Raw genomic sequence first — 26,553 nt, forward strand, 5'->3', positions numbered from 1 at the left:
TTTTTAAAAATCAATCCTAGGGAATTGCTGCTCAAAATGCATAAGACATGTGAATATATAATTATGGTCAGATGAAGTTAAAATTTGACCTGAGAGATCTTAATTAGACTTGTTCAAAAACTCCGTCATCCTTATCAGCAGTGATTTTTGTTTTTATTTTCATGGATACCAACTCTCAAATGCATTCTCCCTCCCCATTTTAGGTCAGTTGGTGGTGTGTACTTTATGCTCCTGTGTCATGAAAACGAAGCAGATTTGGCTTTTTTCAGCTCACATGCTTCCTCTGCTAGCTCGACTCTGCCTGGTTCCTCTGGAGACAATTGTTATCATCAACAAATTTGCTATGATTTTTACTGGATTGGAAGTTCTCTATTTTCTTGGGTCTAATCTTTTAGTACCTTATAACCTTGCTAAGTCTGCATACAGAGAATTGGTTCAGGTAAGACTGACAACTGCACACGGGTAGCTAAAATTCTGCATAAATATTAAGTATATTAAAGATTTAGTTCACTTTTATTTTACAATGCTGGTCATGGTAACATTCTGTGTGACAATTTCAAAATAGCAACTATTTTTAACCTAATTTAGGAGCATATGAGATTTTTTGTTATGAAGTTCTATTGCGAGGCAGTAAGGGAAGCGATTTCTCTGGAAGCAGACTGTGTGGATTTGTACTCTGGTGCCGCTGTTTACTAGCTGTGTAACCTGGGGATAGTCACTTGTTTGCTTATCTGTAAAATGGAGCTAATAATAACAGTTGTACTTAACTCAGAGAGTTGCTGTGAGATTTAAATGAGTTCACTGCCAGGCAGATGATGTTCAGTGTGTGTTAACTATTGTAACAAAGACAAAAATAATACAGAATTAAATACCTAGAGGTTAAATCCTATTTTTTTTTTTTTCCCTGATCAAAGCCCTACTGTGACTTAAGTTTTCCCCCTATGTTTGCCTAATTTATTTAAAGTTCTGGTCTATAATGTGATGGATTTCATTTAGATGTAGTACTTGAACTGATTTTGTCAGTATAACGTGCTTCTGTCACCTTTTTTCAGACTACTCTAAAACAGATTATTCTCAGATACAAACAGTAGATATTCAGGAGATAAATATTTCTAGTTGCAGCATACTATATAAAATAGAGCTTAAAATTGACCTTGGTATAAAGAGTGTTGAAATGGGCAATCTCTTCTACCTCTTGACCGTATGTATATGTGACTTGAAGGTACAAGAAGCTCTCAGATTGACCAAACAGGTTTTTGTTGTTGTTGTCTCCCCAGGGGCAGATTTCTCAGAAAAAAATTTCCGAAACTCTTGGCCTTAGACTAATTCTTTTCTTCATCTTACACAATGCTAGAAAATCCTGAAAGTAGATCTTCCAAAGAAGTTATTTTGACTCTCTACATGAAGAGCTGCTTCAGGGTGAAAGAGTTGTAGTTATATTCAGAGGAAGAATGACAGATTTAATTTTGTGCATTTTTTCTTTGAATTCAATCTCGTGGAGCTATCCTAGTTTCTAAGAAACAGGAGATACTGAGTAAGGATTAATTGGATACTGTTTATTTAATCACCATAAGAGCAAAGCCTCCATTTTTCAATGTTCTGTTTACTCTTTTGGTTGCCATTGGATTCATGCATCATCAGTAGGTGTCGTAGTTGCAGATAAACTATAGGTTATAAAATTTGTGACCTGGAAAGAATTCTATAGGCAAGAAATGAAAACCGTCAGGTTTTTTAGCAGTCTGTTCCTTGAATGGCAGTTAGCTGCCAATAATAATTTTGCAGCTAGTTGGACAATTTTCTTTTTTCCCCTCAATATTTTCAGTTGAGGGAAAAGAGAGGTTAATCTTGACTAGATTTTAGAAAAAGCGTTTGATTTACAGATGGAAAAAATTTAAATTTAGAATAACCTGCACGTCATTGTGTTTCAACTTAAAAGATCTTTACCTACCCAGAAACCAGAACTTTCAAGTCAATATATTTTAATTTAAGATCTTTACGGTTCATTGAAACCTTCTGGTATCACATTAAGAGTTCCAGCGAGCCCAGTTGACTGCTTAGTTTAGAGCATGTAGTCTGCCTGGGAGAACCCTGTTGTGGTATCAGGGTCTGGCCCCTGGCCTAGTAACTCCAGAAACTCGGTTACATCTGTGCTCTTAGGCTGACTCAGATTATGAGACTCAATTGCATGAGAGATTGTTTTATAGACTGGGAAGCTAATTTATTGATTTATAGTAGATTAATAAACATTTTTAGATGTGCTTTTATTTTTCTTAGTGTGTTAATGTACTTGGCAAACCAAACTGAGAAATGTTACTGAAAAAATACATAGTTGGAACAAGGGGAATTGATTTGTTTTCGGGGAAAAACTTGCTGTCTTTGCTTCACAGTAAACTTGTCCAGTGATTATTCTGTCTTCCATCAAACTATTTTTCATCTATGACATTCCTAAATAAACTGAAAAAATTCTTCTTTTACATTTCACTTTTTCCTAGTCCCTCAAGTAATACTGCATCATTCATGCTTGTCCTGTTCATTTCGATTAGATATGAGTAAGTTTACCAAGTCTCCTGGTACTGTAGTTTTAATCTACATGTGACTATTTTGACTTTATCCCTGAACTATTAGGGCAGTTTACTGTGTGTCAAATGTTCATAATAATGCAAAATCAGTAAATTTTTAAAAACATGATATTTACTAACTATATGTGTAGAGGGAGCTTTGAGCAAATTTAGCTGAAACAATCTTAGAATAAAGATTCAGTTTTTCTCTTTAAGCACTTTAGGATTAACCTTGTCTTTGAAAGTGTTTATTGAAGTGATGTAAGATGTTTTTTCCTATCTTATTTTCTTATTCAGGTAGTCGAGGTATATGGCCTCTTAGCCTTGGGAATGTCCCTGTGGAATCAGCTGGTGGTCCCTGTACTTTTCATGGTTTTCTGGCTCGTCTTATTTGCTCTTCAGATTTATTCTTATTTCAGTACTCGAGATCAGCCTGCATCACGTGAGAGGCTTCTTTTCCTTTTCCTGACAAGGTAATTAATAAGAGTGTATTACTGCATATAACCTTAGGAAGAGAAAACTTTGATTTAGGAGTAGTAAGTTTTGTGGATTCACTTTTCTCAGTCATAGTACTTCATATCTAATTAAGGGAGCATTTTCATTCAGTGGCTGCCTAGGTGTGGCAGTGCAGGGAACTGCTAATGTAATAATGGTGGTATAGTTGGCTACACTATGGACCAAAGTACATAACAGATTGTAAAATTATTTTTTCAATTTCAAGTTAAATTATTGAGTCAATTAAAGAAAAATATGTCACTAAAATTAACTATTGTTTGTTGAGTATTTAATATGTGCCAGCAACACTACTCTACACTTTTTTTCAAACTTAATCTTTACAGCGGTTCTGAAAGATAGGTGCCTTGTTATCATTACCATTTTATAGCTGAAGGAACTTTACCAAGAGTAATTTGCCTAGGTGACACTGCTAAAAGCAGCAGCGCTCACACTGAAACCCCATCTCTGTTCAAAACCTGCGACTTACCTATGTGCTTTCACTACACCTTATTGTTTTGAAGGTTTTGCTTCATTATTGAGAGTGGGTCAAATGTTTGGTGAAATGAGTACATCATAGTACTTTATTGTTTAACCCAAAGGAATTGTAAGACTTGGTTTTAAGGTTTAGTCTTAAAAAAAAGTCTTAAGTTATTAGAGTCCTTTTTCTACTTCAGTGACTTTGCTGTGAGCTTAAGCTAGATCCACATTTGTCATTTTTCCACTCTGAGTTTGAATCTCAAGCCCTCAGAATATAGCACATGGGGATATGTCTTTGTTCCCTGCCTCATTGTCACTTTAAAAGGCAAGAATGAAACTCTGCCCTCCTGGAAAGTAAATACAGGTGGATACGAGTCTTGAGTTTTAGTTCATAGAGCCATTGTTTCTTCAAAATGCTGGAACATGTGTACTAAGTGGTATAGGGAACGAGAAGTTTAAGACAAATTTATGGTCCTGTTATTTGGTAAGATTGAAAAATGTTATACAAACTTCAATATCAATAAAAAGGTCAGTACCTATTTAATCAAAAAAAAAATAGAATAAACTAATTGATACTGAGTCACTTTTAGTTAAGTAGCTTCTATAAACATGCAGTAAATTGATGTCAAACACATTTTGATGGCCGATTTATTAGAAACTTCTAATAAATAGAAGTTTCACTGCTATTTACTTTTGTGTAAATATTATGGAGATTTTATGCAGAATTTTAAAATAATCCAGAGAGTAACCAAATTTAAAGAGAGAGAGAAAATCCTGTGGTAATTTTTTTAAATATACTTTCCAATATGTTTTTATTTATTTATTTATTTATTTATCTATCTATCTATCTATCTATCTATCTATCTATCTCTCTGTCTCTCTCTGTCTCTGTCTCTCTCTCTCTATTTATTTATTTGAAAATCCTGTGGTTAGACTAGAATAATAACCTGAGTTTGAGACTGGGGTTGGTTTTGTTTTAAGCTAGATTGCTATCCATTGTAAAGCACAATCAGATGACGTATAGCATAATGTAACTGGTTTAACAGTCAGTAAGCAGTGAGTAAATTTGGACTTATTTACAATGTAAGAAAATAGTACTGAGATTTTTAGATAAGGTTTAGATAGATATCTTGCTAAACTAAATTTTCTCTGTATTTCTTTTTTTATACATAGGATAGATTGCCCTTTCTCAGAATAAGAATGCTTTAATTTCTTTTTTAATAGGGAAGTTCCCATGTGGTTCTTAGGTTAATTTATATCTCTGTAAGCCTTGTTCTTTGACTTCTTGATGCTGTTTTGTGCCATGTTATATTTGTGTGTCACTTTGCCAAAGAATAACTTATTTACAGAAAGAATTGCAAGTTTACCAAAATAGCCAAACTCAACAAACCAACAATAAAAGCACACACAAACAGACTGAAAAACAAAGTTTTTTTTTTGTTTGTTTTTTGCAGCTGAAAAATAGAAACTAAGATCCATAAATTATCTCATTGAAGAGAGAGGGGAAGAAAAAGTTTTATAAATTTCCCAAACTCTTTCACTTCCCCAAATCTAGGTTGAAACCTTTTATTTTCTTTAGTATGCTCTCTTGAAAAATAGCACCACATTCTTTTCTAAAGTAAGAGAAAAAGAATGTGCTCCTTTTGAAAATGTAATTAAATCATACTGTTGAGGTCTAAAAGATTTCTCTATATATGGAGACAAGAATATTATGGACTTTCAGTAAAATTTTCAGATTTTCCAATGAGAATGAACTAAAAATTTTAGTATTACTTTCAACCATGAGTTTCCTGTTTTTTAATTACTGGACAATTTGTTTAAACATGTTATATGAGTTCTCTGAGAAAAATATCAAACATTTTAGAAATTAGATTTGTAAGAATGCCATAAAGTTATTTATTCTTTTAGCTATCAACCACTATGATTGGTAGATATTTTGGTTCCTAACAGAAAACCAGACAGTTTTGTCTCATCATAATGTACATTGGTCTGCATAAAATTAGATATTTTCACATAAAAACTAACTTATAAGCAGTTGATTAGGAAGGGTCACTATATAGCAGAAGCATGGAGTTACATAGTAAAGGACAGTTATTGATTCACTTGAATGAATTCTTCATCCATTCAATTGAAATTCTTCACTGGCATTTTAAAACTTAAAATATCATGTTTTGAGTCTATGGCCATGCTATCCTGAACGAGCCCAATCGCGTCTAATCTCGGAAGCTAAAGAGGGTCAGGCCTGGTTAGTACTTGGATGGGAGACCACCTAGGAAGACCAGGTGCTTGTAGGCGTAGAAAATAATACAAAAAATTAGGGATTGTAAGCTTACAAGGTCCTTGCAGTCTGTGAGGTCAGCCAAGGGTTGCCTCACCTAAAAAAAAAAAGATATAGTGCTTTGAACTATATCTTAGATGCTGTGTAAAAGGTAAATCCAAACTATTGGTACCTAATTTTGTATATATTTGCAAAATACTTGTTAATATCTTCAATGAAAGTTTTGAATGTAATTCCAAAAAATATAAAAGTGTTTCCAAGATTTAGTGTAAGGTCTTCCAATTCTCCTTATAATTGGTATTCATAGCAAACTTTTATGTTAAATATTGATAATAAAATTATTTTTAAGTGGTCTTGGGCTGTGTTCTTGGACATGTTTTTGAAATAACCCAGAATAAATTTGTCTAAGCCTAGATTAAATTCATGTTAAAGCACCGGCAGCATGGAAGATACTGTTGTAGCGAGAGGAGTCACAGGGCTCCATCGTTAGCACAGGCCCACCCGGACAGCAGTTTGGACAAATAAGGGATTTCAGCAAGTTACTACATTAGCAATACAGTCTTTAACAATTTGAACAGCTATCATTTTTCAGAGGAACGGTGGATAATTACACACGTTTCTTTTTTTTTTTCCTATTATCAGCATGTTAATTATACGTTTCTTAAGATTTGAACAAAATTTAAACCCTTAGAGTTTTAAGGAGGTGATGCATTTGAAGGAGATGCTAGATAAATAAAAATGAAGATTTTGTTTCAGATACGGTGCTATGTATTGAATATTTGCCAAAGAAATGGAAAAATGTCAGTTAGGATAATAATAATAATAATAATGGGTTTAAATTAGAGTGAGTGGGAGATTTCATCTCAAATTTTGTTTCAGAGTGTTTTAATTAATGAGGGTCAGATCTAGTTTGGTGGTTATTTAAAAACTTAAGATGTTTTTATTCCAAATAGAAAATGTTTATCTGTCAATATTTTCCCCTTTTTTTCTAGTATTGCTGAATGCTGCAGTACTCCTTACTCTCTTTTGGGTTTGGTATTCACGGTTTCTTTTGTTGCCTTGGGTGTCCTGACACTCTGCAAGTTTTACTTGCAGGGTTATCGAGCTTTCATGAACGATCCAGCCATGAATCGGTAAGTGCCTTACTCTGAAGATCTCCAGAAACTTAAATCTTACATATAATGTGAAGAGCTAGTGATAAACATTTTTGTTGACGAATTTTAGAGGAAATTGAATTTCGAGGAGGTTTTTTTTTTTTTTTTTTGAAACATTGCAACATTTGGATTAAAATACCATGAAAAAAGTAAATGTAGTTTTATTCTTCATATCTAACAATGCATATTGGAAACTTTCCTAGATTTATTTAAGAAATTTTTGATAACTTGGTTTTTTTTCCCATTTGAAGCATAGCCATATTGAAATCACATTTCTGTATTTGATATTTTCTGAAAGTTTTTTTTTTTTCAGTGTTTGAACATAATTTTGATACTGTTTGAAGTTTCAAAGGCTGCATTAATGAGAATGCAGAATAGTTAATCTAGTGGTTATTAAATCACTAACATCAGGTACTGGCAAACCCTGTTGCTGGAACTTGTGATTTCTGTTAATACAAGCTTTTCATGGTTTATTTATGTAAGTTTATATAACCTCTTGTTAAAGTCTTTACATATTATGGAATACTTCAAAATTAGTATATGGTACATATCTTATAAATTAGGGTAAAGGTTTTTTTTTTTTCTTGGTGTTTATTAGTTTTTTTAATGACAAGATTAAAAAACCTGTAGTCTGTAATCTTGCCAGTCCCAGCTAACATCTTTTTAAAAACATTTTGTTTGCTCAAGATCCAAGTAAGATCCGTAATGCATTTGGTTGAGATGTCTCTTAAGTCTCTTTTTATTTACGTCCCTGCTGTCTCTGTTATTTTTCCTTTGTTTGTTGAAGACATCAGGTTGTCCTTCATTTTTCAGTCTGGATTTTGCTGATTGTATCCCCATGAGGTCATAAAATATGTTCTATTATTCACTACATATATCTGATACATGTATCTTAAGTTTTGTAGTACATTCATAGAGTAAATTATTACCAGTAAGTTTATTGACTTGGAAGGGTATGTACATTTTAAATCCATTAGCAAATTTTTCTCCAGATTATCTGTTTATATCTCGAAATTAGTCTGCCCATTTTTTCTCACATTCCTTGTCAATACTTGGGTCAGCAGACTTTGAAATATTTGCTAATTTGTAGTTTTGAAAACTGTACCTATCCTTTGATCATTTCTCATTTATTCGTGAGAGTTCTTTATAAATCAAGTCAATAGGATAAAGGTCTTAGGATTTTGTATATATTTTCCATATGGAAATTGAATTAAAAAAATTTGTATTTACATCTTTTGGTTCTTATGGTCTATGTCTTTTGGTTCTTATGGTGAGCTTAACAAGACCTTTACTACTTCAAGATTATGAAGACATTCACCAATGATTTTATCTTTTATAATAGTAATATAGCTCATGATGTAAATATATATGTATAATGCAGTGGCTATCTAAATAAGAATGGTAGAGGTATCTGGCTCATTAGTAAAGCCTTGTTAGAACACTTTTATTTATTTATCTTAGAAGTTGCTTTTTTCCTCCTCATCGTATGCTAAAATAATAACTATTATGTTTGGCATATGTAGTGATATATTATGACTATATAATATTACATTGTTGTTATATGATAAGGTAATATTCTGATTAGATATTTTCTTGTCTAAATATCACAAATAATGTAACATCATTCTAAACATTTATGTTATTTTCTGTTGGAATTAAATGAGATTCTGATTATTGTTTGTTTGTTTTTCTGGAAATGTATGCTTCTTTAGGGGCATGACAGAAGGAGTTACACTGTTAATCCTGGCCGTGCAGACTGGTCTAATAGAGCTGCAGGTTGTTCACCGGGCATTCCTGCTCAGTATTATCCTTTTCATTGTTGTAGCTTCTATCCTACAGTCTATGTTAGAGATTGCAGATCCTATTGTTTTGGCGCTGGGAGCATCTAGAGACAAGTAAGAAACTTCCTAAAAGAAATTTTTGTAATGTTCTTTGCATGAGTTTGTTGTCTGAAGATTTAGATAATGTTTAGGGGCAGAAAATGGATGAATAATTGGTATGAGCTTAAGTTAACTTCATTTTTTAATTTTTCTTGTATGTTTGACTTTTCTGCTGTTTCCTCCCAATATTCCTACAGTTAAAAGTCACATCCAAGGCCCTGTAATTACAAATCAAGTTTTTCTTCTTAAGAGAAATTTAATACTTCTTATATTTGTCCAATCTTAAAATTAAGAACATAGAGCATTAAATTTAGTCCGATAAATAATATATAATTTTATTCTGTGTAATGTTAGAGGAGGAAAAGTATTGAGAGAAACATAAATGAAAGAAAAACACTCAGGCATTCATAAAGATAGGCATTTATGGAATAACGGCCTCATCTGATGATCTTTAAAACGGTTGGAACTTAACTAAGGTTATCTTGACACCTTGCGGTACCAAATAAAATTCATAGCGAGATTCATGTCTCATATTACAGAAATTTTCTTAAAGAGTAAAAGTCAAATTATTATTTAGCTCTTTAAGATATTATTTTGGCTTAATGTAGTTTATACAAGGACATTCTGTAAAGGATTGCTTAGAATTCAGTGCCACTGTGTTTTTCTATCATCTGTCTACACTCTGATTATTATCAAAATTCCTGCATGTATTGCTTCTTTGGTAGTGTTTAATGAGTAAGGGAGCAGGTAGACTTTTGGGAGATAGAATTTTGACAGCAAATTTTAAAAACATTTCAAATTAGCATTTTAATTATAGTTCATCAGATTTGTCTTTTTATCTCTAGATAAACCCTTTTAAGGTTTCTTAGAAGCATTTAAGTTGTTGAACTCAGTGGTGAACTCAGTTAATAGCCACTTAAATCGAGTTGTTTTTGACTTAAGTACAGTTACTATTTTGTCATCTCTGGCACTTTTAGTATTAATAATTATACGAATTAATTTAGCACATATTAATAAGATTAATATAATGCTGTAGAAAGTTCGGGGAAAAGAGAAAGATATATACAATTCTATAACCATAAGATTTTTATTGAATTTTAACTGCTTAAATAAGAATATATATGTACATATATGTTTGTATGTAATACACATAAAAATTAGACATAAATTTAAAACTGCATAATGTATATACTTTTCTGTGTATGTACACAAATACATTTGTGTGTACATATATAAATATATATCTACTTCCTTTAAATGGATCATAGCCACCTTGCTTTTGAAAAATACATTTAAAGTTTTAAGGCAAATTGCCCTGTTTAAGAAAATGATTTATAATTTATCACCTAATATAGTATAACTACTGTTACAATAAATCTTGCCTGCCAGCCTTTCTTTAAAAAAATGAAATTATGTTTTGCATCTCAAAGCAGAGCTACTGATGAGTTTATGTTTGTCCCTTAACTTCTGACAATAGAAATGTTTGGCAAGAAAAACACTTTTCAAAAGTATCTAGCTTTAATTTTTACCAAAATGGTAATTCACTTCTGTGAATTACTAATTATAGATAGTCCCACACAGTATAGCATTTAACTTTGTGTATAGTTATTTTTCCTCTTCCCTATAAAATAGTTACAGGTAGGAAGGAGGATTTATGCTACCTTTTGTGTCCTTGAGATGCTTTGCATAGATTTGAGAACATATTACAGATGCTGATATTTAATTAAAACAGCTTATTTTTGTGCATCTATGAACTTCAAACTATTTCAGTCGAAATCCACATTTCTTCATAATAGTTTTAAATAATCAGTGTTCATGTTTTATAAGAAATCATTAAATAATTTAAAGTCTCGCTATTCAGTTTACATAGATTGTAATTGTTTTTAAGAGAGAGGGAAACTGTTTTGGGTTTATGGTGATTTCTTTCTAGATTTGTGATCACTAAGTTAAAAAATTACTCCAACTTTGGCTTTTATTTACCCAGGAAATGGAAGTATCTATTATCTTTTATTAAAAAAAACCCTTGTGGAAGTAATAAGGCCCTGCATCATCTATTTACTTATAAATTGGGTACATAAAGTATATCGTTCTACAAGTAGATTTGTAGGGGGTGGAAATCACCCCTTTTTTTCTGTCATACACAGATTTTTCAAAGTTCTGCTAAGGCACTTATTGGGGAGGGTTTTTATAGATTTATCTTTTAGAAATTTGTATACAATCTATTTTAAATTGGGGTACATTTAAAGAATGATCTATTAGAATATTGCTATGTTATGAAGAGGTAAACACAAGAAAAAATTATTTTCCTTTTCTTCATGCCATAACTAGGGGGCTTCTGTGTGTATATTCCACTATTGACAACAAGTAGGGTTCAAGTGGAATTAGAAACTGAAATCTGAGTCTAAGAAACCTCTTGATTTATTGTCTTCAAAACATAGTCATGCATGTAACTATTCCCCTATGAAATAACCATGATAACTTTTGTCCTGCTTACATCATAAGGGCTTTGCATTTGGGTGGATGGATGGGTAGGTAAGAAAAGGTAATAGCAAATGGAAAGTAATTTGAAAATATCAAGCAGAAATGAATTTTAGTTTTATTTGGCACTTAATTCAAACAAGTCCATGTGCTTAGGATCTGGGCTATATGAAGAAAGAGTTATCCTTTTGTTAAAGAGTTTAAATTTGGGCGATAAGACGTGTATTCATACATACATATATATACACACATTTATTTTGATAATAAATAGAAAATGAAAATATAAGTAAAAACGTTTATAGATATATAAACAAAATACATGCTATATATAAATATATAATTGAAATAACACTGTAATTTAGTGTATGGCAGGTTGGTACAGGTGTTAAGAATTCCGAGAGGGCAGGTGATTCCTGGAGAAAGGATTTACATTGCCTGTATAAATATATTTGTTTAGCTTAAAAGGTTTAGAAAAAGAGAGAGTGGACTGGAGGCTTTGTTTTTCTCTGAGAGGACAGTTAGTTAATTAATCCTATTTGGTTACAGTGAGGAACAGATGTTGACAACTTAGGACCAAAAAATTGGGAGTGGATACTAAGCTGGGAAATTTAGAGAAGGTATTGACAATCGTACACCCGTGGAGCTTTAGGAAGATAGGTGTGGTGGTGTCCAGGATAGATCAGGGGCTGGATGAGGAAGACCCGCTGGTAGGTCTTAGAACGCAGTGGTTCATAGTTCTCCCCCATCCTCAAGCGGTGTGAGGATTACATACTGCTCATCAGAGAGCATATTCCTCTTAATGGCACTGTGCTCATAGGAGCAGAAATTTTCATCACAGGGTAGAGCCGAGTCAGGAGAGGATGGCATATGACTTCAGAACACAGATTACTGTTAAAATTGTTAATGTTTAGTGCTAGGGGGAAAAAAAAGCCTGAAGTCACTAGGACTGGGAATGAAACTGAAAGCAAACTATTGAGGGAAAAAAAGAAAAAAAGAATTGATGGTACTTGGCCGCTGAGTATGGAGACTAAGAGAAAAGGAATGAGTCAGGTGGCTTTGAAACATCAAGCCTACGGCAGGACCTGCCCTGAAATCTATCTAGTACAGTGACCGGCATGGAGAAGGGTGCCCAGTACAGCATCTGTGAAATTTAAGCATGTCACAGGACCTAATAGTTGTTAATGCAATTGTTGTGCTACTTACTAGGTGACAGGCACTTTAAGAGAATACTTTTCTTTCTCTAGGAGTTTGTGGAAACACTTCCGTGCTGTGAGCCTTTGTTTATTTTTACTGATATTCCCTGCATATATGGCTTACATGATTTGCCAGTTTTTCCACATGGATTTTTGGCTTCTTATTATTATTTCTAGCAGCATTCTTACTTCTCTTCAGGTAAGCCTGGGATTAATTAACTTTGTTTTTCCTTCTAGAAAAGGAATTAAACTTTTTCAGGATTAGTGATTATAAGTAGCCTATTTAGGTGATTACTTCCCACCCTCTTTACTAGAATATATTGTTTATTTGAGCATAGGTGTTAGAAGGTAGGTTATTAAAATACTAGACCTGTCTATGTCACTGTATTATTTTTTATCAAGGTAATTAAATTTTGCATTTTCTCCTTTTCAGAATAGTGCGACATAGAGCTCTCATGTAAATTGTAAATTAACTATAAAATATTAAAAGATTTTAGTGCTTATTTTAGAGCACTTTTTTTAGTAAATACCCACTCAAAAATATCCATAGTTTTATGATATATATATATATATACACACACACACACACACACACACACACACACACACACACACACACACACACACACACACACAAATAACTGACATAAATATGTATAGTAGAGACACAATATATACTTTATACACACAAATATGCACACATACAATATCATCCTGGAAGTGATAAGCTTATTGAAACTCAAAGGTGGATATTTGCTGCCTCATCAGTAAAAAGTAAAAGACGCTAGCACCGGCAGTAACAATTTGTCCATCATTCCTTGTAAAAGTAAAGGCTTTTTCAAAGTGGAGGAACAGGTATGACTACAGAATTAGGAAATTCAGATAGAGTTTTGATGGACTTTGGCGACCTGTGGAGTTAGAGGAAGGGATGAGTCAGAAAAAACGAATTACCAGTCGTTTTAGGGAAGTTGTTTCTCAGGATATGGCTTTTTGGTATCTAATGCCTGGGTTACTGAGATCACTCCCATTTTGATTATACCAGTGTCTCTTCTAGATATTAATATGGCATCTTATAAGTATTAGAAATGTGTTTTTGTTTAAAGTCTATGAAAAAAACCTTAGTGATCATATTATTTTAATATACGCTTTTTTTTTTTTTTTAAGGTTCTGGGAACACTTTTTATTTATGTCTTATTTATGGTTGAAGAATTCAGAAAAGAGCCAGTGGAGAACATGGATGATGTCATCTACTATGTGAATGGCACTTACCGCCTGCTGGAGTTTCTTGTGGCCCTCTGTGTAGTGGCCTATGGCGTCTCAGAGACCATCTTTGGAGAATGGACAGTAATGGGCTCAATGATCATCTTCATCCATTCCTACTACAATGTGTGGCTTCGGGCCCAGCTTGGGTGGAAGAGCTTCCTCCTCCGCAGGGATGCTGTGAATAAGATTAAGTCATTACCCCTTGCTACGAAAGAGCAGCTTGAGAAACACAATGATATTTGTGCCATCTGTTATCAGGTAACTCACACAGTAAGAGTCCATTTGGGTGGGTCATACGGCGTATCCCTTGAGACTTTAACCACATTAGTTAAATTTCCAGGCAGAATTATCTTCTGGGTACAAAGAAAGTGGGCCTCAGAAATTACTAGATTTGATAAAATATTTCCATTTTATTTCTAAATTATTTTTAATTTAGTTCCTCGAGTTCTAATTTACTGTTGTTTTCAACATTGCTCACCCACAAATAAAGGAAAAACAGGTGCATTTTATATTTTAATCCTGAATATATTTACACACACATATATATGCACTATCAAATATATACTATTTATTAGGAGTCAGCAGCTTCTGAAAAGTGGTGTGCCAAGATTCTGACTCTTTTCCTTCTGGCATTTACTGAGTGAGGAAGAAGCGTTCAGGTACTTTACGTAGGTAGAGTAAGTGAGTATGTGCTTATCTGTAGGTTGATAGATATCTGAGACTGGTGCAAGCCTCTGTGGGATGGGAGGTGGAGAAGTACGGTAGAGGCAACTAGTTGGCATACCAGTGCAGGTGGCCTACCTGGCCTCTGACATATGCATCATATATAGCTGATGATTGCCTTTTATTAAAAATTGGAAGATAGTGTTTAAATCAGCTTTGAAATATAACAAAAAATAGGCCAAGTGTTTAGTCACCTGTAGAAGAGGCTGGTTGAGTAGCAGCTTTTACAGCTACACTGTACTGTTGGAAGTGTGGGCAGGATTTATGAGCAACAGCAGAAGCTGTTCCTTTAAAAGCACTCTTGGAGTGTGGGCTGGTGGAATAAAACCATGGATAGTAGTAGTGAGTATACAGGGCATGTTCTTTCCCCAGGGCTGCTTTACAGTCCAGATAGAGTGTATGTATGTCTGCCTTTAAGACATACAGTCTTAACAGTACAGTTTAGCTGTAAAAGCTGCTACTCAACCAGCCTCTTCTACAGGTGACTAAACGCTTGGCCTATTTTTTGTTATATTTCAAAGCTGATTTAAACACTATCTTTCAATTTTTATTCTAGAATCTAGAATAAGCAGTTTTTCTAGTAAGATGCAACTACCACTTTTTTTTTATTGGTTTTGGATCATACTTAGGGTACTAGCAAAATAATATTTCCCAGATTGTTTTTGCATCCGAGAGAACTGAGGCATGATGTAGGTTCCACCAAGTTAAGTGGTCATCATTTTGGTTCTGACTCCTTGGTGCTCGGTACCTCTTAGTACTCAGGACAAAGCACAGCAAAGACAGATGCAGGGCACAATAGCTTCAGCAGCCTCTGTCTAAATATTCTGAGATTTAAGAGTCCTCTTTTTGTATTTCCTGTTGTCACATCACTTTTTTTGAGGTGCTTGAACTACCTGCTGATACTACACAGAAAATGAAAGTCAAATTGCTTAACTCCCCAGCTGGCTGCTTTTCCTTGGATGGCTTTCTGCTTAAAAGTTGACTCCCAGATGCTACCAGCTCTTGGCAAGGAATTTCTGTGATAGCCACAACTCCTTGTTTTGGGACTTAAAATCAGTGGTCAATTCACCAAATGTATATTCTTCAATGTAAACTTCGTGTCCTCAGCCTTCCCTCCCTGAATATAGCTTAAGCAAGGAATATTAATTTGGAGTTTACCACCTCGTATTCCAGTGGTTATCAAACTCCAGTGTGCATCTAAGTCACATGGGTGGCTGGCTGTAACTATAGATTTGTAAATGCCATCTTCTGCTATCCCGATTTAGTAGGTCTGAGGTGGCTTACGAATGCACTGGGTGCACTTGGGGGTGATTCTGATGCAAGTCGAGAAACCACTGGCTTATACAGAACATATCTTGAAAACGATATATATCTTTTCCCTAATGAAATTGCCACTTCCTTGCCAACAACCTGGTGTTATGTGACTGATTTTGTCTCCTTGCCAATAATCTCATAATGGAAGGCTCTGTTCAACTGTGTTGAAGCGTAACTGGAAAAGTCCTGTCTTCATCAGATTTTCTGGGGTTCTAAGTGTACTCGTGCCATACTCGTGGAGACCCAGTAATCGTACCGCTGCAAGTGTGTCACCTCATGTTTCATACAAGGCAGAACCCAGTCAGGAAAGTCGTTTCTTCCTCATTTTTGGTTTTCACTTTTAAAAATTATTTAGCCAGTGGTTCTTGCATTATTTGAAGGGGTCTCTGATGACAGGAGTGTTCTTACTAAAATAGAAAATGAGTTTTATTCTAAGATCTGTGTTACAAATTTTCTGTGGGAAATTTGTGGGAAAGAAATGTTGCAACCAGAACTTTGAGGGGTAGCAGCAAAGGTGTTAGATAATAGACACTTATGAGCTGTCTTCTTCTACCCCTTTTAGGACATGAAATCTGCTGTGATCACGCCTTGCAGTCATTTCTTCCACGCAGGCTGTCTCAAGAAATGGCTGTATGTCCAGGAGACCTGCCCTCTGTGCCACTGCCAGCTCAAAAACTCCTCCCAGCCTCCAGGGTTAGGGCCTGAGCCGGGCCCACAGCCTCACGCTGCAGCTGAGCAGAATGTCGCCCTGCAGGAAGGTACTGAACCCTCAGACCAAGAGCGTCCTCAAGGGGCTGGGACGCAAGCCGGTTCTAGGGACAATAATGAGTGCGTTGCCAGCAGATCAGATAGCCAGGAAGGGACTTGTGAGCCCAAAGAATATCCTCTTAGTGCAAAAGAAGAAAAGCAGGAGGTGTAACACTGAGAAAGTTAACTCCAGGGGAAGTTAACTCCCCCTGGGATCTGTGCTCTGATTTGAGGAATGAATGTATGACGCGATTAGGTGGGAAACGACATTCCAAGGATCTAATCCAGGAAGTGCTGTCAGTGGAGACCACCTGCTTTCGTGCCCTTGACATTGTGGGAGACATTTTGTAATGTATGCTAATCAAAATGTATTTATATGTCTTATGCTGATGTTTTGTAGAGGTTTTTCCACAAGGAAATCTCAACAACTTCAGAAACTGCCCCTGATATGTAAGGGATAAATAAAATCAGATTTGAGTGTGTGAAAGGGGCTAAAGAAAGGAGGAAGAAGAGCATAAGGACAACATGGGAAGAAGCAGGCAGAAGTGGAACTGACATTTCACTTTCTGTGGAACAGGATCGTTCTGTTACAGAGCGTGAGCAGAGACTAGTCCCTTTCTCCACCCCCTTTTCCCTCGGTTAAATGGAACTCAGTCTGGTGATTATTGAGTTTTGTACAGCACTGATCGAAATCAAAGATTTAAAAGCATCGATTGTATTGAGAGATCGAAGCACGCTCATACTTTGTATGTGCTTTAGGGGAGGGGCGGGTGGGCATTTGGGCCTTGCGGGTGCATTCACATCATCTGAGACTCTTGAACTTTGTGATGGAGTCTTCAAAATTTTGATGTATATGAAACTTTTGTTGATATTTGTACACTGTGTTGGCTGTGTGAAGTGAGCTAAAACTCTAATGAACACTTTGGAGTCCATGTTAGCGCAGGAGACCAAAGTGGGAAGGGCTTTAGGCACTGATAATGGCCCTCATGTACTTTTCAATCCTGTGTAATGTTTAATTCTTGCAACTGAATCAAAACAGTATTAAATTATGGCAATATTTGCACTTTGGGAATGAGTACATAACTGTATGATCACACTCTGCAAATGCCACTTTTAAAGCTGTTAATAGACTTTGCACCTTTTCTTTGACAAGGATATGTCATATTTAAATTTTTACATTCATCATGGCTACAGGTAGAACTGGGGAGGGGGGAATGTAATTTTTTTATGGGAATTTTGATATGAAAAGAAACTAGTCATTTATTTATACAATAGGCTTGGCTCAAAAAGTGTTTTTCAGACTTGGTATTCCTAATGTGGGATGTGACTTTATTTTATTTTTCGTAGCAAATTTGGATGTAGACTGACAGACATAGCTGAATGTCTTAATAAATTTAAATTTGAAGAGAACCTTGTTTTTTTCCTGTGATTATTACTATAAAGTGTTTTGTTGAAATTCTGGTCTTAGCAGGTTTTGTTTTTATCTATCTAGGCTTCTTTTATCTTGACCCCTGTCAAAAATGCCCTGTAGATGACAAAACTCTTTGATTGGAAGGGGCCAGTTCTTTGAAATCTATACCAGGGATAGCAGACCCAGTTATGCATTAGAAACGTCTGGAAAGCTTTTTTAAAAAAATTACACATTTTTTAACCACACTTCAGACCTACTGAATCAGCTTTTAGAGATGCCTGAGAACGTGCATTTCAGAGCTTCCTAGGTGATTTTACCCAACTAGTCTGACACCAACACAATTTTACATTTAGTAAAGAAGTGGCAAGACTAGATTTATCTCCCCAGGTGGAGCTGGATGTTTCCAGCCATCCTTTTGGTGAGTCAGGTTATGCAGAAAATGGAGTAGATGGCTCCCTCTAGTGGTAGTCAGGCTGCACAAAGACCTAGCGGCGATCTCTGATTTAAAACAAGATTTTTCAGCCTTTGTGTAAAAAGTACATTTTAAATATTAAATTTTTTTTGTTTAAAGGCATAAAATTGCAGAGTTGAAATCATTTATGCATGGTGAACTTAGCCAACATTTAGTATTGTTTATACATACGTCTGACCAGAGGATTCTCATAGAAGATCTAAGGAAAAGTACTCAGATGTTTTAATAAAAGTAGAGTTTTCTTTGGCATCAAGTTTCACATAATAATAATACACTTTTTTACCTCCTAATAGCACGGAGATCCCAGCTTCTACTTAACAAGTCACAGGAGCCTCTCAGCTCAGCCGCCTGGTGGACAAATAACTCTGTCAGTGTGTATCCTTTGTTTCAGTCAGGGGAGCTGCCTTACGTTACAGTAACTACAAAGGTTTATGTCTCACACATTGCTTGTGTGTCTGCACGTAGGCAGTGGTGCTCTTTTTTGGTGCAGACTCTCAGGGATCTAGGCTGACGGAACAGCCACTGTCTTGAACCTCTCCGGTGGTCATGACAAGGAGATAGGGCTCCAAGGGCCGCACATCAGCAATGCCATGCTCCCTCCAGCGCTGGATGTCTGTCCCTTCTGCTCATCACCCTGTGGCCCCACCAGCGCAGGAGGATATGGAAATTCAGTGTTCCTTCTGTGGCCAGGAAAGAGGACATGTTGGCAGTGCTGATGGCTACCATGCTTCAGTCGAAGCAACACTTAATTTTACTTACACATTAATCAAAATTTAGGAGCAAAACTGTGAGTGGTTCAAAATATACCAGTTGAGAACCTCTGACTTAATTTGTTCCTTTTTCTAATATGTTGGGAGAGTAGCATTGTCTAATGCCATTTGTCTTTCAAATTTTTTGTTTTTCAGCCATCTTTGTAATGGTTTCCAACTCACTGCCAGACTTTAGGCCTAAGAAAACATTAAGTTTAACCACCTAGTTTGTGCTTCTGAAGAGGAAACAAAATCAGATTAGATTTTCCCTCTTGTTATACTTGATCAAATTAAGTGACACGGTATTACATCCCTTATGGGCCCTTTTTAGGCCACTTTTCCTGGTGTGTATGTATTTTCACCCACGATCACTTTTCTCTTAAAAAAACTTTTAATCATCTTATAAACTTTGATGTCAAAGTTAGTATTAAACACTCTAAACCCTCACACTAGTTAACGTATTTGCAGTTGGTGTTTTCATTTTTTAAAACTTGTTCTAGTGACCTAAATCAGGCTATGTGCACAGCACGTCTCTTGAGGTCAATTTTCAGACATTGAACTGAACGTGAGGCTTCTTGGGGCCCCTTATTAGGGCCTCTGTGTTTTCTCTGTAGTATGCCATGTTTCCATGAGCATTTTACGTCAAAACACTGCTTTCCCAAAAGAGCAACATTCTGTCAAATTGTGAATATAATTAGTTAACAGAGAAGGAAGAATTTTGTAGTTTCCAAGTTTAAAAGGGAGGAATTTTTCTATGGCCGTGGTAATGGGACAAGAGCCTTACAGAAGTTAAAGTATTAATAAGTTATGTGCCAATTTTTTGGGGGGTGTGGGGAAACACGTTTAAAAAAACAAGTTTTACACTCTAGTTGCTTCCACTCTTGTCTTTCATAAAAACAGAGATAAATAGGTTCTAGAAGAAAAAATTTAGAATCATGTCAAGTTGAAAGTAGGAATTATAAGGTTTTGATTGTTTTTTAAATGCTATATGATTGTTAAAAAGACTTTTCCTCATGTTTTTTAAACACTGCTTATTATTTGAGAAGTGAAGTGTTTGAAAAGAATAAAAATCACCCATAATCTCGCTTTTGGAATTAGTCTTTTCAAATTACTTTTATATTCAGTGACAGCAGAAATCCCTACCAACAAGCACACTCAGCCACCCAGAGTCACTTCTGCTTCTCTTTTTAAAGTCGACTGCCTATCATTCAGCTTCTGAAATTCAAATACATTCCGAACAGTTTGATAATTGGTCATTATGGCACCCCTATTTCTCTTACCTTTTTAAGATAGCGGATACTATAACACTTAAAACTAGGGATACATCTTAGAGGTAGTACTTGCTTAGAAAATAATCGACAATGCTAGGAGCCATTTAGGGAACTAGTCATTCTTGCGGTCGTTCCGAAAAATACTTCCTTTCTTTCCCCCAGTGGATTCAACATTCGGTTGCAATGCGTGGACAAGGTTGAGCCAAGGTAGGAGATTCGTAAGGAAGACTATGCAAACCCTGCTGTTAACCACACCTTTGCTCTTACCAATACTGATGTTGATGTTCTTTTCCTAATCTATTTTTTATCAATGTTGGCAATTTGCCCCTTAAATTTTCTTTCTATTTATTCTTAATAGATAAAAAAAGCAACTCCTTGCTTATCTATTGTTTTACATGTTCTGAGGTAAGATAGTATAGCTTCTGACTTCCTGGAAATCATAGTCTCCATGAATGTAGACGAAATTCTCAGCCAATTCTAAATGGAATATCCTGTTGCTTTTCAAATGGTTTCTTGCTAAACTGAAGTCGTGTCTCTGGCATCAGGCCTGCTGGTTTCCCTTGACGATCTTTTATCAGTCCCCTTGGATTTCGGTTTGAAATCGGCAGCGGGAGGGGTGAGGGGGACTTGACTATAACTTTTACTCCCTTTCAACCTGTGTGATCCTCAGCCAGCCTTTGTTTTTCTGGGCTTCAGCTTCATCTGAAAAAGTGATCTCTGAGGTATTATTCTGTTCTTAAGATTTTGTCCATCTGTATTAATCTTGACCACCGACTAGGCGATGAGCCTCGTGAATATTTTTACATGCCATGCAAATATTAAACTTGGTCAAGGCTCGGTTTACCACTGTGTTCCCAGGGCCTGGTACAGGGCAGGAGCAAAGTATCTACTGAGTGAAAAAATGAGCTTAGTATATGGCTCCTCGTATAAACGCTCTGGTTCAGAAATGGCAGAGAATTTTGTTAGTTCTAGAGACAGCATAACTAACGTTAATGCCAACTGGATGAAGTCATCAAATGGTTTTTGATTGTCTAACAATTCAGATACAGAACTCAGAACTTCTGGAACAGAGATTACAAACTTGGGGCATGCAGGTGAAATCTGGGCTGATGAATTTTGCTTTGTTTTATGGTTGGGCCTCAATGGTGCACCTTAAAATGATGTTATCAAAAACATTTTTAATTAGCTGCTACCCATTTAAAAGTTGTAAGCCTATACATACAAACTGAATTTTCCAGTTTCTCTTAGAAAGTTGGAAGAGCTGGCTCCATGAGGTTATTCATTCTTGCTTGGCAACAGCAGGAGCTGAGGTGGGGTGAGTGGGCTTTGTAATTCACCCCTGATCCCCGACTCCACCACGACCTGCTCTTGAAAATTAGATTGTCATCAAACTCTTCTGTTTCCATAAGAGATACTGTGATTACTGGGCAAGTTTGGCTTCTCATTTAATGAAATTATAAAGTATAAATATTCTGTATTGGTCAAAGTAGAAAATAGAAGAGAACCAGAAGCAATGCGAATAAATCTGATGTCCATTTGTGAACTGTAAGATCTGTATATTTTCATTTTCCTGTAATTATGCTAGTTCAGTTTTTTTTTTTTTTTTAAGTGACTTAGTGTTTTATTTGACTCTATTTTCAATTGGGTCTATGTTTGAATTTGACACTCACGATATCGCCAGATTGTTGTGTAAACAGGCCAGTGTTTCTCCATCTTTGATGGGCATTGGAAGCAGCTGGGAAGCTTGTGAAAAGCACAGACACCTGGGCCCAACCCCACAGATTCTGGGTGGGTGTGTCTGGGATAGAGACTGAGCCTCTGTTATCTTTTTACAAATTTTGCAGATGATTCTGATCTAATGGAAATGTGAGAACATTTGCCCCAGAGCAAATATTCCTGCAGTTTTGTTTCGGAAACTACTGCTTTTATGGAAGAAGCTTCTTAGAGAAGAAACACACGTGAAGACATTTGCCTCTGAGGAACATCTGTGGTTAAGGAGCCCAGCAGATCGAACAGCTTGCAGGGTTTCCGCAGTGAAGTAGCAGAGCCTGGCGGGCGCGTTGGTGCCAGGTGCACGCGTGAGACCCGGTCTAGTCTACCAGCCATTCTGGTTGATTAACCACCCAGAAATGTCTGAAACTATTTCTGTTTCAAGGTAAAACATTGTCAGGTTTTTTCCCACGAGCATACAGAACTAAAAAACCATAGAGTTTTAGAAATAAATCAGCCTTCGGAGAGCTATTCGTGTGATACATTTAGAATCTAAGGTGAAGGTACAATTAATAACACGTCACTGTAGGATGTGGACTTTGAGGGTCTGCCACCGACCACCCCTGACGCAGAGGGTAAGGGGTCAGTGTGTGCATAATCATTCTTACCAAAATCGCCCTGTCCTGGTGACTACCACCATGTATTTAAAGAGAAACAATCAGAACTAGGGAACTGCCTCCCTTTCCCCAAGGCCCTTTGAACCCTATGTTAACTGAGCCCATGGTTCTTGTGTTTTATATATCTGATACGTAGATCTAAAAGTAGCATTACATCTTTTTTTTTCTTTGATATTCTCTAAAAAAAAAAAATAATAGCTAACACTTACCTCGTGCCGTGTGCTCTTTTAATCCCTTTACAAAAAATAAGTTCTTACACTCACCTCTTCATGTAGATATTATCATCCCCATTTTCCAGATGAGGAAACTGAGGCATAGAGGAGTTCAACAATTTGCTCAAAATCCAAAGTGGTAAGTATTTGAACCCAGGAAGTTTGGCTTCAGAGTCTACTTCAGTCATTACATTATAGTGTGTGCCTATTCACAGACAAATGTGTTTCAGAATTTGTCATTCTTATACTTAAAATCAGTGGTGTTGACAGGAAAGATATCTTAGGGACTACTTCCTGTAGATGTCTGTGTCCTGGGTACGTTGCAGGTTTCATTCGTTCTGTAGCCACCATAGATGATCTCTGTCAAACCCCAAAACCCTACCTCCTCACCGTCTCCAATTAGCTTGACTTCCCTATGTCCCCATGGCATCCAGTCAACCCGTGTTTGTAAGTAACTCCTAGGCACCAGACGTGGGCTCAACGCTGGGCACAGTCCCTGCCCTCATGGAGCTTTCACGGTGCATTTGGAAGATGCACAATTAAATAAGAACACTAAAAGCGTGATGAGTTCCTTGAGCGGGAGCCCAGCTTCTCTATTTGCCCATGGCTGTTTGTGAAATCTATTGTTCATAAGTCCAAAGTGACTAAGGAGAAGTTTAGGCTTGTTGCCCCTGGATTCATTTCCCACCAAATACGAGAAAACATTCAATATTTAAGTTTGAAATATTCTTAGTGCTTTCTGTAAGGCATATTTTTTTTCCACCGAAGACCAGCTCTCTGCTGCTCTGTCACTTGGATACTCTGCAGCTAGATCTGATGGGCCTGGGACCTTTGCAGCCTGTGTTCCTGGTCTGCAGCATGGTTCCACCTGCCCCAAACCTTGGTATTCTCAATACCGGACCTTCTCTAGAATCAGCATTAGGCGAGTTAATCTTTGCTGTGCTGCCAACCTATAGGCTCAGACTCGGCAAACGGCCCCTGGGGCCTGAATCTGGTAAAACTTTTGTTTTGCTTGAAGAGTGTTTCTTTAAAAATCGTGCTAAAATTGGGAGATTGCGCATAAAAAAATCTGAATTCCTGAGTTGCCTGGAAAAAAATCAGAGATCTAAGTCCATTCCCACTGTAATATTCCACAGGAGCTTAGGGGCTCCTGTCCCTTAAACTGGCCCCCTAGTTCATCAGGTCCCACCCAGATCCCATCATCTATGTTACCTATGACCCCTGCAGGTCACGTACTCAGAAATTCCATTTTGACAATTGCATTTGCTTACCTTTTTGCTGAGTAGTTCTTACATATGCACAGTACTTTTCAGCCATGAGTTGCTTCCTGCTTGAACAGTTCCCACCAAGACAGCGCTGATCACACACACACACACCACTTTACAGGTTTATTATCCCTACTTTCATATTCATTTTCAGATCACTTCTGGCTCTTAACTCCTTTTATACCTTCCTGATGGAATAAGCTTAGTGGTGTTTTCCAAAAAATTGAAAAAATTAAGTAGAAAACCCAAAAGTATATGATAGACCAGATTCTCAAATTCAAATGCCTACGGGGGCGTGGAGAGGGCAGGCAGGTCATGTCAAGGGCTGAAGTGGGCCAGCCGGGGGGCCTCAGACCTAACAAGCACTCACTCCTCCTGCAGGAGGCTTCCCTCCCCAGCTCCCCTCTAAAGAATGTACCTTTACAGAGCACCTGTGATGCTGGGGGTGCTCTCCATCTGCCCTGGTAGCCACGACCTGTGGATGGATATTGAGCACTTGAAGTGTGGCTAGTGAGACTGAGGAACTGAATTTTTAATTTTATTTAATTTTTATTAATTTAAATTTAAGTAGCCACATGTGGCTAGTGACTACGGTACTGGAACGAGCCTAGCTGATGATTACTGAGCAGAAGTGAATATGGGTCCAATGTGGCCAGATTTTCCAGAGGATCCAGGAATCCATATATATATATATTTGGGAGATGAAATCTCTTCCATTTAATATGTTGGCTCCGTTTTTTACATGTTGTAAACGCCAAACAAAACACATTAATGGGATGAATTGTGGCCTGTGACCAACTGTCATTGCCCTCCACCCATTGGATTAATGTATAGTCAAGGGCAGAGAGAAAAACACCTCGCACACCTGTCAGTGGACAGCAGAGGGCCTAACTAAGGTGTTATTGCTCTGACATAGAGCCTTACTTGCACAATGAAAGTTTTTGTTTGTTTGTTTGAGAGTTTATCAGTGGCAGAGTTTATATAATCATAGCCTGCGAAAGCATATAATAAGGGATATGGAGGCTGAGACATAATAGATGAAGAGAATGTCTTCGGCTGAGAGTGAACAGCAAGGGTAAAGACCCAGAGAAAACAGAGGACATAGCACTTTGGGAACCTAAAGAAGTTTTATGTGCCTGCTCTGTCCACTAGCCACATATGGCTATTTCAATTTAAGTAAAATTTCAAAAATTAAAAATTCAGTTTTTCAGTCATATTAGGTACATTTCAAGCGCTCAGTCGCCACGTATGGCTATTCACCGCCACACCGGACCTTGAAGATATTGAGCATGTTTGTAATTGCACAGCCTCTTGGACAGCAGAAGAGCTCAGAGAGTGGAGAAGATAGAGGGGAGAGCGTGGGGAAGGGACATCGTGAGAGAGCTAGAGAGATGCTCGGGATGAGGCCATGAGGTCACCAGGGGCTGGCGTACCACATTAGGAAGTTTGGACTTTGAGCTGCAGATTTGTCTTTTAGGAAGCTGGTGCTGCTGCTGTGCTGTGTGGGAAATGGATTGCAAGGAGAACAAGAGTGGATGCTAGAGACCTGATAAGAGACAGTGGCAGCTCAGGTAAGAAATGAGGATGCCCCAACAGGTGCACATTATCCATTATCCACTATCCACCATGCCTGGCTCAGGACCTAGAGTACAGCCATCACTTACAGTGCCAGATGTAGAATACCCACTCAAAAGAGGCCTGATTCTGCAGGCGAGGACACTAAGGTTCATAGGGGTTAAATAAATTAACCTCACAGACCATACAGCTAGAACTGTGATTCTTATCCATGGCTGTTTAGTTCTAAAACCTGAGATTGTTTTTTATTTTATTTTTCTTTCTATGCAATGCCCTCATCGACTTCATCCACATTTAGTAAGCGTCTCTGGCTACAGTCTCACCAAGATTTCATTTTTTGTTCCTTATAAGATTAAGAGATTGATATTTCAGGGCATATTTTTTTTTTTTTTTTTTTTATAGCCAACATCTTCTATTCCAAATTAAGGGTAATCACAGCTGGTTGGTTGGGTTCAGTGCCAGAGCCCAAGCTGGATAAGTCTTTGTATGTGATATTAAATGTGTGAGCTTTTATAAAAATGTGTGCCTTTGAGGAATTCTTCAGACATTTGGGGAATTTAAACTAGTAATTTATAATAGATTTCTTTGCCTAGCATGATAATTTCCTGATGAAAAGAGTGTGTGCGTGGGTGGGGTCGGGGGAGACTTTAT

General features: G+C 36.7%; 1 protein-coding gene, 1 long non-coding RNA gene and 1 pseudogene across 16 annotated transcripts in view; 2 read left to right on the forward strand and 1 right to left on the reverse strand.

The window, feature by feature from the left end:
- The window catches only part of RNF145 (ring finger protein 145), a 68,403-nt gene that overhangs the window by 26,722 nt on the left and 15,128 nt on the right, over positions 1 to 26,553 (forward strand). For 3 of the 15 annotated variants that reach the window (XM_011356725.2, XM_011356726.2, XM_023528619.1), the window contains 8 exons: positions 204 to 439; positions 2,856 to 3,031; positions 6,801 to 6,941; positions 8,675 to 8,857; positions 12,565 to 12,712; positions 13,678 to 14,034; positions 16,376 to 16,571; positions 18,737 to 19,501. In XM_011356725.2, coding sequence (XP_011355027.2) covers positions 204 to 439; positions 2,856 to 3,031; positions 6,801 to 6,941; positions 8,675 to 8,857; positions 12,565 to 12,712; positions 13,678 to 14,034; positions 16,376 to 16,571; positions 18,737 to 18,954 — 1,655 coding nt within the window. In that variant the 3' untranslated portion in view covers positions 18,955 to 19,501. Of the gene's footprint in view, positions 1 to 203; positions 440 to 2,855; positions 3,032 to 6,800; positions 6,942 to 8,674; positions 8,858 to 12,564; positions 12,713 to 13,677; positions 14,035 to 16,375; positions 17,971 to 18,736; positions 19,502 to 20,625; positions 21,779 to 22,307; positions 22,619 to 23,125; positions 23,202 to 25,804; positions 25,899 to 26,553 lie in introns of those variants that run through there. The other 12 variants (XR_002779523.1, XR_002779521.1, XM_023528618.1 and 9 more) reach the window with 10 other exon arrangements.
- LOC111737723 lies at positions 5,706 to 5,825 on the forward strand (annotated as a pseudogene).
- The window catches only part of LOC111737701, a 23,563-nt gene continuing 11,788 nt past the window's right edge, over positions 14,779 to 26,553 (reverse strand). Inside the window, exons 2-4 of the long non-coding RNA XR_002779530.1 lie at positions 24,688 to 24,696; positions 21,686 to 21,688; positions 14,779 to 15,051 (exon numbers count right to left, since the gene is read on the reverse strand). This is a non-coding gene — a long non-coding RNA (uncharacterized LOC111737701). The remainder of the gene's footprint in view (positions 15,052 to 21,685; positions 21,689 to 24,687; positions 24,697 to 26,553) is intronic.

This window comes from Pteropus vampyrus, unplaced genomic scaffold, assembly GCF_000151845.1.
Source record: "Pteropus vampyrus isolate Shadow unplaced genomic scaffold, Pvam_2.0 Scaffold30, whole genome shotgun sequence".
In the NCBI taxonomy this organism is placed as follows: domain Eukaryota; kingdom Metazoa; phylum Chordata; class Mammalia; order Chiroptera; family Pteropodidae; genus Pteropus; species Pteropus vampyrus.